General features: G+C 38.7%; 1 protein-coding gene across 5 annotated transcripts in view; it reads left to right on the top strand.

Moving 5' to 3' along the window:
• The window catches only part of RGS22 (regulator of G-protein signaling 22), a 138,694-nt gene extending 130,595 nt beyond the window's left edge, over window positions 1-8,099 (top strand). For 4 of the 5 annotated variants that reach the window (XM_018058299.1, XM_018058296.1, XM_018058298.1 and 1 more), the window contains 3 exons: window positions 1,843-1,941; window positions 6,591-6,684; window positions 6,793-7,893. In XM_018058299.1, coding sequence (XP_017913788.1) covers window positions 1,843-1,941; window positions 6,591-6,684; window positions 6,793-6,896 — 297 coding nt within the window. In that variant the 3' untranslated portion in view covers window positions 6,897-7,893. Of the gene's footprint in view, window positions 1-1,842; window positions 1,942-6,590; window positions 6,685-6,792; window positions 7,894-7,983 lie in introns of those variants that run through there. The other variant, XM_018058297.1, reaches the window with a different exon arrangement.

Raw genomic sequence — 14,237 nt, 5'->3', positions numbered from 1 at the left:
GTCGATGGAATTTTCCAGGCAAGAATCCTGGAGTGGGTTGCCATTTCCTCTTCCAGGGAATCTTCCCCACCCAGGGATTGAACCCCCATCTCCTGTGTCTCCTGCATTGGCTGGCAGGCAGATTCTTTACCACCATACCACTTGGGAAGTTCTCAAATGTACACTTATTGAATAAAGGTTATAGAAGTAAGGAGGATATAAAGAAGATCTCTTACTGTATCTCAAATTCTTAGGAAGAACTTCACAGCTCTTTAAGTGTCATCCCAAGTATTTTCTTTACCAAAGTTTGCTTTGGTAAATAAATTGTCTGACACAAAAGTTGGAACATATAGTGTGAATGAGAGTAGAGAAAATCTTAAATTACTATCTCTCCAGAAAATCCAGAATGTACGTTTGTATCATCCATATTACATTTTGGTTATGGAAATGCAAGTGTCCAGAAGTGATATTCTGATCTGTCTGTATCTGTCAACTAGTAAATGATAACATGGTTAGGTACAAATATTGACAATCATTTTGTAGAGTAAATAATCCTAAAGAAAACATAGGAATTTTAATTTAAATATTTGTACTATATACAGTAAATGTATTGCCATCACTTACTAGTGATTGCAGCCATGAAATTAAAAGACGCTGGCTCCTTGGAAGGAAAGTTATGACCAACCTAGACAGAATATTAAAAAGAAGAGACAGTACTTTGTCAGCAAAGGTCCATCTAGTTAAGGCTATGGTTTTTTCAGTGGTCATGTATGGATGTGAGAGTTGGACTATAAAGAAAGCTGAGCGCTGAAGAATTGATGCTTTTGAACTGTGGTGTTGGAGAAGACTCTTGAGAGTCCCTTGGACTGCAAGGAGATCCAACCAGTCCATCCTAAAGGAGATCAGTCCTGGGTGTTCATTGGAAGTACTGATATTGAAGCTGAAACTCCAGTACTTTGGCCACCTGATGTGAAGAGCTGACTCATTTGAAAAGGCCCTGATGCTGGGAAAGATTCAGGGCAGGAGGAAAAGGGGATGACAGAGAATGAGATGGTTAGATGGTATCACCGACTCAATGGACACGGGTTTGGGTGGACTCTGGGAGCTGGTGATGGACAGGGAGGCCTGGTGTGCTGTGGTTCATGGGGTCACAAAGAGTCAGACACAACTCAGTGACTGAACTGAACTGAACTAGTAACAACAGATTTCTCACATGCATTTATTTTAACACAGAAAGTATGAAGTAAAGAAGACCAACAGAGTATAAGTTTGTTCCAAGATGCTATAGTCAATGAAGACATATGAGAAAATATTGGAAAAGTGAATATGGGAAACTCATGATTTTTTTGTAACATGAAAATATATCTTCTGAAAAAAATCACTTACTATGAAAAGCATTGGGTTTACCTAGGTAACCATAGGCATGACTCTTAACCCTCTTAACCTCAAATTTATCCATCAACTGATAGTGATAATATTAACCTCATACGATGTGAGATGGATTAATTGAAATGATATGAATAAAAGAACTTGTAGGGTATTCAACTATATAATTGTAAGGTATTATTGATCCAAGGCGGTACAGTATAGTAGATAAGAGTGCAGTTTCTAGAGTGAGTCTACCTAGTTTTGAATCCTGGCCTTACCATTGATCAGTTCTAATACCTCAGGGAAGCCACTTCACTTCCCAAAACCTCATTTTTTCCCTATGAGATGGAAATAGTAAGAGAACTCATATAACAGAGTAGAATTAAATATAGTATGTGAAGCACACTACGTGTCATAAAGATATTACCTTATTGTTGTAGTAAGTGTCCTTAATAACCCCCTTTTAGAATAATTGAATTTAATATAATTTTACAGGATGGAATCAAACAATATTCAAGTACTTCAGGATCTGTTCTCAAAACAGCTACTTTAACGAGTGACCCAGGCTTAGGCATGCAAGCGTACGGCCGACAGGTAAGCAGGAAAGATATCACTTCTTCTCTAGAGTATTGGATAGTGTAATGGAGTAGCTGAGTTATTTTTAAAGTAATAGATATATGTTTGTTTGAAATTGAGGCTAAAATTCCATGAGGAGAGACTGGAATAGAGTTTCCTTGAGTCTTCAGAGAACATTACAATTTCGGCTGATCCTGAAAAACGTAATTAGAGAAAATAATTTCTGGATACATACAAAGAAGATTTTAGTGGCAGAAGTTGAGATAACTATCTTATTGGAAAAGAGATAATCATATATATAAGAATATATGTAGGTTGATATAGTCTTAGGTCAAGAGAAGAAAGAAGAATTTCAAATGCTAGTATCAATTTTTTAAATTATTTGAAGTGGTCATAAAATTGATCAAAAATGAATATATGTACATATATGATCAATAGCTAATATATCTTTTTGATAATACATGATCAGCAACTAATATATGTACAATTTTTATGTTTATATTTATAACATATTAATATAGTATCCCAGAAATTTTATAAGTTATATACATTTTTAAAGACTGATATTAAAAGTGTTTATATCATAGGCTAATACTAGCTTAAGAAACAATCTTTCTGGTAATCAAAATGTCAAATGTGTTCAGCCTCCCAGCTGAACTGATAGATTATGAAACTATTATTGAGATAAATGTCCAATTTTGTGAAGCCATATATTGAAAAATATATATTTAAAAGTGTGTGATACCTAATGCCACTTAGAATAACATTTATTAGCAAATGACTAGCATTAAGTTTCAGAAACACAGTGTAAAAATAAGGGGAGAGGAAGTCTCTTCCACAAATGTTGCTGGGCAAATGGGATAACTACATGTGAAAAAAAAAGAAAAGAAATTAGATCATTCTTCAACTCCACACACAAAAATAAGCTCAAAATGGATTAAAGACCTAAATGTGAGGCCAAACACTATAAGATTCCTAGAGGAAAACATAAGCAGAAAACTCTTGACATAAATCATAGCAATATCTTTTTTGGTCTATCTCCCAGAATAAGGGAAATAAAAACAAAAATAAACAAATGGGACCTACTTAAACTCCAAAGCTTTTGCAGAATAAAGGGAACAATAAGCAAAGTGAAAAGACAACCCACAGATTGGGAGAAAATATGCGCAAATGATGTGACTGATAAGGGATTGCTGCTGCTGCTGCTAAGTCGCTTCAGTCGTGTCTGACTCTGTGCGACCCCATAGACGCAGCCCACCAGGCTTCCCCGTCCCTGGGATTCTCCAGGCAAGAACACTGGAGTGGGTTGCCGTTTCCTTCTCCAGTGCATGAAAGTGAAAAGTGAAAGTGAAGTCGCTCAGTCGTGTCCGACTCTTAGTGACCCCATGGACGGCAGCCTACCAGGCTCCTCTGTCCATAGGATTTTCCAGGCAAGAGTACTGGAATGGGGTGCCATCGCCTTCTCCCGATAAGGGATTAGTCTCCAAAGTTTACAAACAGCTCGTGAACTGCTCAGTATCACAGTAATCCAAGTCTATGCCCCAACCACTAAATGCTGAAGAAACTGAAGTTGAACGGTTCCAGGAAGACCTACAAGACCTTCCAGCACTCACACCAAAGATGTCCTTTTCATCATAGGGAACTGGAATGCAAAATAGGAGGTCAGCAGGTACCTGAAGTAGCAGATAAGCTTGGCCTCGAAGTACGAGATGAAGCAGGGGAGAGGCTAACAGAGTTTTGCCAAGAGAACGCCTTGGTCATAGCAGACACCCTTTTTCAACAACATAAGAGAAGACTCTACAGACATCACCAGATGGTCAACATAGAAATCAGATTAATTACATTCTTTGCAGACGAAGATGGAGAAGCTCTATACAGTCAGCAAGAACAAGATCTGGAGCTGACTGTGGCTTAGATCATGAGCTTCTTATTGCAAAATTCCAGCTTAAGTTGAAAAAAGTAGGAAAACCACTAGATCATTCAGGTGTGACCTATATCAAATCCCTTATGATTATACAGTGGAGGTGACAAATAGATTCAGGAGATCAGATCTGGTAGACCGAATGCCTGAAGAATTATGGACAGAAGTTTGTAACGTTGTACAGGAGGTGGTGACCAAAACCATCCCCAAGAAAAGAAATGCAAGAAGGCAAAGGGTTGTCTGAGGAGGCCTTACAAATAACTGAGAAAAGAAGAGAAGCAAAAGGCAAAGGAGAAAGGGAAAGATATACCCAACTGAATGTAGAATTCCGGAGAATAGCAAGGAGAGATAAGAAAGCCTTAAGTGAACAATGCAAAGAAACAGGAAAAATAATAGAATGGGAAAGACTAGATATCTCTTCAAGACAATTGGAGATATCAAGGGGACATTTCATGTGAGGATGGGCATGATAAAGGACAGCAATGGACAGAAGCACAAGCAATTAAGAAGAGGTGGCAAGAATACACAGAAGAACTATACAAAAAAGCCTGAGTTATGAAGAACTGATGCTTTTGAATTGTGCTGGAGAAGACTCTTGAGAGTCCTTTGGACTGCAAGGAGATCAAACCAGTCAATCCTAAAGGAAATCAACTCTGAATGTTCATTGGAAGGACTGATGCTGAAGCTGAAGCTCCAGTATTCTGACCTCCTAATGTGAAGAGCTGACTCATGGAAAAGACCCTGATGCTGGGAAAGATTGAGGGCAGGAGGAGAAGGGGGCAATAGAGGATGAGATGGTTAGATGGCATCACCAGCTCAATGGACATAAGTTTGAGCAAACTCCAGCAGATAGTGAAGAACAGGGAAGCCTGGCATGCTGCAGCTCACGGGGTTGAAGGAGTCAGACATGACTTAGTGACTGAACAACAACAACACATGCTTGACAGCATCAAAACAAACAGCCCACTCAAAAGAGATGGGCAGAAGAGCTAAGTAGACATTTCTCCAAAGAAGATATACAGATGGCCATTCAGTTCAGTTCAGTTCAGTCTCTCAGTCGTGTCTGACTCTTTGCGACCCCATGAATCGCAGCACACCAGGCCTCTCTGTCCATCACCAACTCCCAGAGTTCACTCAAACTCATGTCCATCGAGTCAATGATGCCATCCAGCCATCTCATCCTCTGTCGTCCCCTTCTCCTCCTGCTCCCAATCTCTCCCAGCATCAGAGTTTTTTCCAATGAGTCAACTCTTTGCATGAGGTGGCCAGCGTATTGGAGTTTCAGCTTTAGCATCAGTCCTTCCAAAGAACACCCAGCACTGATCTCCTTTAGAATGGACTGGTTGGATCTCCTTGCAGTCCAAGGGACTCTCAAGAGTCTTCTCCAACACCACAGTTCAAAAGCATCAATTCTTTGGCGCTCAGCCTTCTTCACAGTCCACCTCTCACATCCATACATGACCACCGGATGGCCGTTAGGCACATGAAAAGATGTCCAACGTTGCTAATTATAATGAAGTGCAAATCAAAAGTACAATAAGATATCACCTCATACCTGCGAGAGTAGGTATTACCAAAAAGTCCACAAACAATAAATGCTGGAGAGGGTGTGGAGAGAAGCGAACCTTCCTGCACCATTTGTGGGAATGTAAATTGATACAGCCACTGTGGAGAAAAGTATGAAGGTTCCTTAAAAAACTAAAGATAGAGCTACCATATGGTCCTACAGTCCCACTGCTGGACAGGTATCTGGAGAAAAACACGGTCTGAAATGCTTCATGCATCCGAATGTGCATTGCAGCACTGTTTACAGTAAGACAGACATGGAAGCAATCTAAATGTCCACAGCAGAGGAATGGATAAGGAAGATGTGGTGTGTATTTACAAAGGAGTATCACTCAGCCACTAAAAAGATCGAAATAATGCCATTTGCAGCAACATGGATGGACTGGAGAATGTCACACTGAGTGAAGCCAGACAGAGAAGGTGAAGTGTCGCATGACACCCCTTACATGTGGGATCTAAAAAGACAGGATACGAACAAACGTATGTGCAAAGCAGAAGCAGACTTAGAGACTCCAAGAATGAGCTTATGGTGGCTGGGGGGAAGGTTGGGGAGAAGGGACAGATAAATTTATATTTTAAATATATATTAAAATATACATATACTGTAATATATATTTAAATATCTTTATATTTTTACTATTTTGTTAATTTTTAATATATATTATATAAATATAATATGTTACAACTGAAAACTGTTAAGAGAGAAAATCTGAGACTTCTCATCCCTCACAAGGAATAATTTTTTCTATTTCTTTAATGTTCCATCTATATGTGATGAAAGGTGTTTTTTAAACCTCTTGTGATCCTTTCATGATGTGTATAAGTCAAATCATTATTATTATACACCTTTAGCTTAAACAGTGCTATATGTTGATTATATCTTAGTAAAACTAGAAGAAAAATGAAATTATTAAAATTTAGATCAAGGCTAAAGAGAAATACCTTTACTTCATCATAAATATATCTATATAAATGTAGATCGATGACAATTAGTCGTACCGAGGTTAAATTGGTAAGCTCTGTGAAAATTCATATAAATTTATGACGTGCATGTTTTCTGTATTCTGTTCTTTGACATTAAAAGGCCTTTAAAGGAAGGGGCTGATATAAGCTGTCTTACCTTCAGTTTATTTCCTGGGGCAAATATCTCTAAAATTAATTTTGCGAATTGTTTTTGTAGCCAACCTGGTGCTACTCAAAGTACATAGAAGCCTTAGAACAGGAACGGATTCTTCTTAAAATTCAGGAGGAGCTGGAAAGAAAGCTGTTTGCAGGTACGTTTGGCTCGTTGTTTCCAGGGCTGCTCTGTGGTCTTCCATCACAGACTGGTTCTGGAGGGCTTTGCTGATGATCCCTTCACTGTTCCTCTTGTTTCCGGGCAGCCACACCATCGTTCACAAATTTCAAGTCTGCTGCTTCCACCCTGTCTCTGAAAAAGACCGTGTCCTCCCACAACATCCAGAGTGAGTATCAGGCGGCAGTCTGACCTTCCTGTCAGAACTCTGCCTCTCCCCTGGCCACCTGGAGAGGGCAGAAAGGGATGAGGACTGACTCCCTCCCAACGGCTCCGACCCCCAAGTTGGGAGAGTTTCAGAGTGTAGGTGTCCCATCTCTTTGTGTCTGTTTTCTTCTCTTTTGCTGAGGAGGAAAGACTATGACATACACGCAGCACCGCATACCGTTTCCAGACTGACAGCACTCATGGGAGTGTATATCCTGCTGCTAGGTGCAGCAGAAGTCCATAGACTGAATTGATCAGTCCCATCCATGTCCCTCTGACTCACACGCTAATGCACATGGACATCTGCACAATGTGCACGCACACACCTACTTACACTCTCCACTAACAAATTAACAGGCAGGAGTAACTTGCCTCCCTTTTGAACGGCACAGTCTCCTGCATAGGAAGGCCCCTGGGGAATGATCATTTATTGCTTCTGTCTACTCCTTATCTAGTTTTCTCTTCCGCAGAGAACATTTATAGAAGAATGGGCTCAGTTTTCCAAGGTTTTGCAAGCTGAGTTTTTCTAAGTCCCATCTTCCCAAGATGGGAATACAAGAAGGAACTGATAATTAATAACTGAAAACCAAGCTGGGGTCCTTCTCTCATACAGATACTGATGTGTTTATACAGTTTTGATCAGATACTAATGTTAGAGTTTTTAACAATGCCCTTAGAAAGTAGTATTACTAGTGTAATGTAATATATGTGCAACCCATTGAACTAAAACTCAAAGGACCCAGTAAAAGTCCCATTTCTCTTCTATTTTGTAGCTTAGATTTTTGTTTCTCAAAATCCTTAGTTTTCTGGTTCTTGGGAGGATATGATGATCAGGCCTTTATGTTCTTAGCCTGCTCATCTCTCTTCTTTTCAGATTTGTCCTTAACCACTGTGCTCCTGTCAGTTCCCTTACCCCTTAGACGAACATCACGGTGCCTCCAGCATTAGGGTGTGCTGACTCATTCGCTAACTTTTTAGATCCTTCTTACAACTCTAAGTTTTTGTTGTTGTTTTGGATTTAAATTTTCTCTTATTGATTATGTTTCAGTCATTTCTTCTTTTTTCTTTGCAGGAATTGTTTAAACCAAGTTTTCACTAACATGGAAGCACAAGTGATTTTTTGATGGTCTGCTTTAGAGCAAGCCTGTCATCTAAATAAAGTTTGGCTTTACTTCCATAGTTTAAAAATTACAGCTTTTCTGTACACATAACATGGTGGTGGTGGTGGTTTAGTTGCTAAGTTGTGTCCGACTCTTGCGACCCCATGGACTGTAGCCCGCCAGGCTCCTCTGTCCATGGGATTTTCCAGGCAAGAATACTAGAGTGGGTTGCCATTTCCTTCTCCAAGGGATCTTCCCGACCCAGGAATCGAACCCAGGAATCAAACCCAGGTCTCCTGCATTGCAGGTAGATTCTTTATCTACTGAGCTAGGATGGAACACATAACATAAAAGACTATTAAAAAAAAAACTTTAACTCATTTAGGATAAAACAGATTCCATCTCAGAAGAATCAAAATGTTTTATCACAGACCTGAAGGAACCATGTTTTGCTCCTTAAATAGTCTTTTAACAAAAATGTTCCTTGAGCATTCAGTATACAGTTGACCCTTGCACAACATGGATTTGAACTATACAGTTCTGCTTATATGCAGATATTTTTCAATAGTAAGCATTACAATACTCCCAGATCTATGGCTGGTTGAATCCACAGATGCAGAACTGCGTATATGGAGGAGCCATGGATACAGGGACCTACTCTAAGTTATACAGAGAATTTCAGCTTTATGCAGGGAGGGTTCAGTGCCCCTAACCTCTGTGTTGTTCAAGGGTCAGCTGTATTTGGTTGGCAGATACATTCAGCAAGTGGATAGGGATATTCCTAGCAATAAATTGACCCAAAATATAGAGGGAAGAGCCTTCCTCATTTTGTCCCTCTCCCTATTCCCAATTCTAAAGAAGCTGTATATTAAATCTGTGTGGTTCTCAAAGTTCAGTGTGCATAAGACTCACTGTAACATTTGCTAGCAATGCAGATTCCTGGGCTCATTCTCTGAGAGTTTGATTCAGTAGTTCTTGGACAGAACTCAGGAAGCCCCCTCTTTAATGGACATCCTAGTTGTCCGTGTAATAAACTGTTAGGGTAGCAAGAGAAGAATTTTAAAAGGCAAAAGCCCCCTTATTAACTAGAGACAGTAACAAATCTGCCTGCAATGTGGGAGACCTGGGTTTGATCCCTGGGTCGGGAAGATCCCCTGGAGAAGGGCATGGCAACCCACTCCAGTGTTCTTGCCTGGAGAATTCCATGGACAGAGGAGCCTGGTAGGCTACAGACCATGGGGTTGCAAAGAGTCGGACACGACTGAGCAACTGACATGCACACTTGTAGCAGAGAAAACTCAAGACATAGATCTATGTATCTTCTTTCCTAGAGGGAAAGGAGAATCTGTAAGAAATTATCTGGGAGGATGAACCTTCATCATCTGTTTGCCTTGGGACTCAGAAACTCCAAGGACTGTGACCTGGGTTATCAGATTGGAAGCATTAGACTTCCACTTTACTACCATCCCAGAAAGTATATTCAAAGTAGAAACTACCATTCCTAATTGTTTAAAGAGTTAAGCATTGTATAGGGGGAAGAGCATCAGGAGAAAGACTTCAGATATCCCACTTGTTTTCTAAAGCAGTGGGTTTGGACACCTTTTTTTTTTTTTAAGTATCAGAACCCTGTAGTTTCCTCTGTTCCCGTACTCCCCTATACCCTATATTAGTCAAGAAGTTTGTATCTGTTTTCCATTCATTGCCTTGTTTTTATTCCATTCATTTTCTGCCTTTTGATTTTAACTAAGCCACTCCAGTACTCTTGAGCCTGGAAAATCCTATGGACGGAGGAGCCTGGTAGGCTGCAATTCATGGGGTCACTAAGAGTCTGACCCGACTGAGCAACTTCACTTTCACTTTTCACTTTCATGTATTCGAGAAGGAAATGGCAACCCACTCCAGTGTTCTTGCCTGGAGAATCCCAGGGACGGGGGAGCCTGGTGGGCTGCCATCTACTGGGTCTCAGAGTTGGACACGACTGAAGCGACTTAGCCGCAGCAGCAAGCATTTTCTGTGATTCCATTTTCTCTCTTAGTGTATCAATTATACTTCTTTTTAAAGTTGTCTAGTTAGTTGCCCTAGAATTTGCAATATACATTTACAGCTAGTAAAAGTCTACATTCAAATAATACTCTGCTGCTTCATGACTGCTTCATGGGTAATGCAAGTATAATACCTTTTAACAGAATTTTCCAATTCCCTCCCTCCTATCTCTTATCATATTGCTGTCAATTAATTTCACTTATCCATAAGCTATAATTGCTGAATGCATTGTTGATGTTATTATTTTTAACAACTGTTTTCTCCTAGGTCAACTCAGAATAAGGAAATAAAAGGTATTATTTTACCTTCATTTATTCCCCTAATACTCTTTCATTCTTGGTGTAGATCTGAGTTTCTGACCTATACCATTTCCCTTCCCTCTGAAGAACTTCTTTTAATATTTCTTTTAAGGAAGGTCTATTGTTTGCCTTAAAACATCTTTATTTCTCCTTTACTTTTGAAGGGTAATTTCACTGGATACAAAATTCCAAGTATTTCTTTTTCCTTTCAATGATTCAAATGCTTCACTCTCTTTTTGCATGGTTTCTGAAGAGAAGGCAAATGCAATTCTTTTCTTGACTCTCAGATTCCTTCAAGATTTTCTCTTCATCTTTGACTTTCTGCAATTCAAACATGATAGGCGTAGATTTCTGTATATATGTCCTGCTTGTGATCGCTGAGCTTTTTGGATCAGTAGTTTTGTGTCTCTCATTAATTTTTGAAAATTCCGTCATTATTACTTCAAGTGTTCTGTTCCTTTTTTCCCTGGTATTTCATTATGTACATGGCACACCTTTTGTAATAGTCTCATAGTTCTTGGATATTCTTTTCTTTTTCATTGCTTTTTTTTTTTTCCTCTTTGCATTTCAGTTTTGGAATTTTCTGTTGACTTCTCTCTAAGCTCACTGATTCTTTCCTCAGCTGTATTTAGTCTGTTGATAAACTCATCCAAGACATTCTTCAGTTTTGTTTCAGTGCTTTCAGTTACTAGCATTTTCTTTTGATTCTTTGTTTGAATTTCTGTCTCTCTGCTTATTTTACTCAGATGTTCTTGCATGTTGTATACTTCTTTCTATTAAATCTCTTAACATATGAATCGTAGTCATTTTAAGTTTTTGGTCTGATCATTTGAAGTCTCTGTCATACTGATTATGATTTGATGCTTGCTTTTTGTCTCTTCAGATATGTTTTTATGCCTTTTAACATGCTTTGTAATATTTTTTGCAAGTCAGATACGAGGCATCAGGTAAAAGGAACTGAGGTATATGGACCTTTAGTGTGTGAGATTCTGTATTTATCTGACTAGGAGTCAGGCTGTATTTCATGTTTGCTGTATCTGTGGTGTTAGTGACTGAAATTTCCTCTATGTCCTTATTATTTTCTTCCTGTGCTTTTGGGTTTTCTTAGAGATCCCTTAATAGGGTCTGAGGCTTGCAGTTCTTTTATCTGTAGTTACTGACATTATATAGGAGTGCTATTGATGTGGTGATAGAATGTGGGAGGAGGAGAAGTATTATATAGTCCCATGATTAGATTTCTTTCTTTTAGTGAGCCTGAGTTGGGTATTTCCCCCCTCCCATGTCAGTTCAGTTCAGTTCAGTCGCTCAGTTGTGTCTGACTCTTTGCAACCCCATGAATCACAGCATGCCAGGCCTCCCTGTCCATCACCAACTCCCAGAGTTCACTCAGACTCACGTCCATCGAGTCAGTGATGCCATCCAGCCATCTCATCCTCTGTCGTCCCCTTCTCCTCCTGCCCCTAATCCCTCCCAGCATCAGAGTCTTTTCCAATGAGTCAACTCTTCTTACGAGGTGGCCAAAGTACTGGAGTTTCAGCTTTAGCATCATTCCTTCCAAAGAAATCCCAGGGCTGGTCTCCTTCAGAATGGACTGGTTGGATCTCCTTGCAGTCCAAGGGACTCTCAAGAGTCTTCTCCAACACCACAGTTCAAAAGCATCGATTGTTCGGCGCTCAGCCTTCTTCACAGTCCAACTCTCACATCCATACATGACCACAGGAAAAACCATAGCCAGTTAGGCTTTGGTAAAAACCACAGTCTGTTAGGCTGTGGCAGAATAGTTTCTGTAGAGGGCAGGCATTGTTAGGAAAAAAAGGATATATTCCAAAATTGTTACTCTGTCCTTCCCCCTACCAGAAGCAGGAGAGGGGAGTTTTCTCTGATGGAAGTTTTTATATTATAAATATTTACATGTTCATTTTTGGCCTACACTGAAGGCATCTCACAGCATGAGTTAGTCTCAACTTTTGCCACTAGAGTCAGTTTCCTTATATTAGTGCTCAGGAAGAATCTTCTCATTAGTTCTACTGATTTCTTAACATGCCTTCAGTGCGTTTTCTCCTTCACTCACCCCCCAGTGGATGACTGCCTTATTTCAGATTCTTACCACCTTGGATATGAATTTTAATTAGTATCTCTAAAATAGACGTTGTTTATTTAGCATGACATATATATAAGGCCCTCCTGTCTTCTGATGTAAACAGTGATTCAGATCAGACATTCGTTCCTCTGGGATGCTATCTTTGATATTCTTATCTCACTGCAGATTTCTAAACAGCTGCATGAGTTATCACTCACTCTTCTGTCCTAACACTGTAGCTTGTTCATTACTCTATAATAGTTACATTGATTATAATTTAATTTCCTGGTTAAAGCTGTCATTTGACTTTCAGTATCTTACGTAGAACATCTGTAAAATAGATGCTCTTTAAGGATTTGCTGAAATGAAAGAAATATCTGCACTGTAAAATCTCTGGAAAGTAAAAAGTTACTGCTCATTGAAGAAAGTCAGTAAAATGCTATTCAAATAATGTTTTCCATTGGTGTTTTTTGTAATTAGAAATGCACAGCAAAGTGGCTAGTTTTATATAAAGTATATTTAATAATCTTTGTTGTAACTACATCATTTTTCATGTTTATGACATTAGATCTATGTGTCATTGTGGCTTTCAGAGAATAAATTAATACTTATTAAATCACATTCGATCACTTAAATCACTTTAGGCTTGGATTTCTCAATCTTGGCACTGTTGACATTTTTGGCCAGCTAGTTCTCTGTTGTGAAGGACTCTCCTATGCAATGTTGAATGTTTAAAAATATACCTGGCTTCTACACTGTGTGTTGGTAGCACCTCCTCAGTTATCACAACCCAGAATACCTCCAGACGTTGCCAAATCATCCCTAATTGAGAACTATTACTTTAGACTTTGGAACATTTTTATGTGTTACTTTTTGAAATCCCTAATTACAATGGAGTCTTCAAATTATACTTATCTAGCATATCATTTTTTTTAAAGTATCACACCTGCTATCTCTGTAACACTGCCAAGAGTGCCTTCTAACTAAAGATAGCTTACTTGTTTTAGTGGTATCTGTTTTACAGTCACTTGAATTATTTCTTCTTTTATATCATCTTTGGAAGTATAATGCCTAAAGGAGATGCTCAACCAATGTTTATTGAATTAATAGAACATAAAATAAATTTCTTACTTAGATTTAATGTCAGTGACATACACTATATTTTAGGTAATCTTAAAAGTGCCCTTAAATCTGCATTGGATTTGTACAAATAAATAAATAAATTCTAACTGAGTTACATGTTTACATCTGATATGCTTCTCGATTTTATAAGTCCTCATAAAGAAAAAACATAAGTTGCTTTTAGAAGTCTTACATTTTAAAAACACACAAATTACTCTGTAAACTATGTCAGCTTACACCCTTCAATACATGGGGAAATTGTGCTTATACTTTCTTTATATTATTGTTTGCAGTGAATAACTATTTTGAAATAAATACAAGAGTGCAGTAATCTCAGTAATGTGGCCAGTTGAGTCAGATTCAGATTGTGGATATTATTTTTTTCATAAAAAATTTAGTTTTAAAGGCATAACCTAATTAATGTTACATTTCTTAAATGTGTATGTTTATAATTTATTACATAATTGAAATTATAGAATTTAGTGAGGGTATCACTGACTCAATGGACATGAGTTTGGGTAAACTCTGGGAGTTGGTGATGGACAGGGAAGCCTGGCGTGCTGAGGTTCATGCAGTTGCAAAGAGTCAGACACAACTGAGTGACTGAACTGAACTGAACTGAATCTGTGAATAATTTGTTTCTTAATTGACATAACCTTTTAAAAAATTACAGTAACCTTTT

This window comes from Capra hircus, chromosome 14 (genome assembly GCF_001704415.2).
Source record: "Capra hircus breed San Clemente chromosome 14, ASM170441v1, whole genome shotgun sequence".
In the NCBI taxonomy this organism is placed as follows: Eukaryota; Metazoa; Chordata; class Mammalia; order Artiodactyla; family Bovidae; genus Capra; species Capra hircus.
Note: the sequence above shows the minus strand (reverse complement) of the source record. Positions and strands in the feature narration are given on the sequence as shown.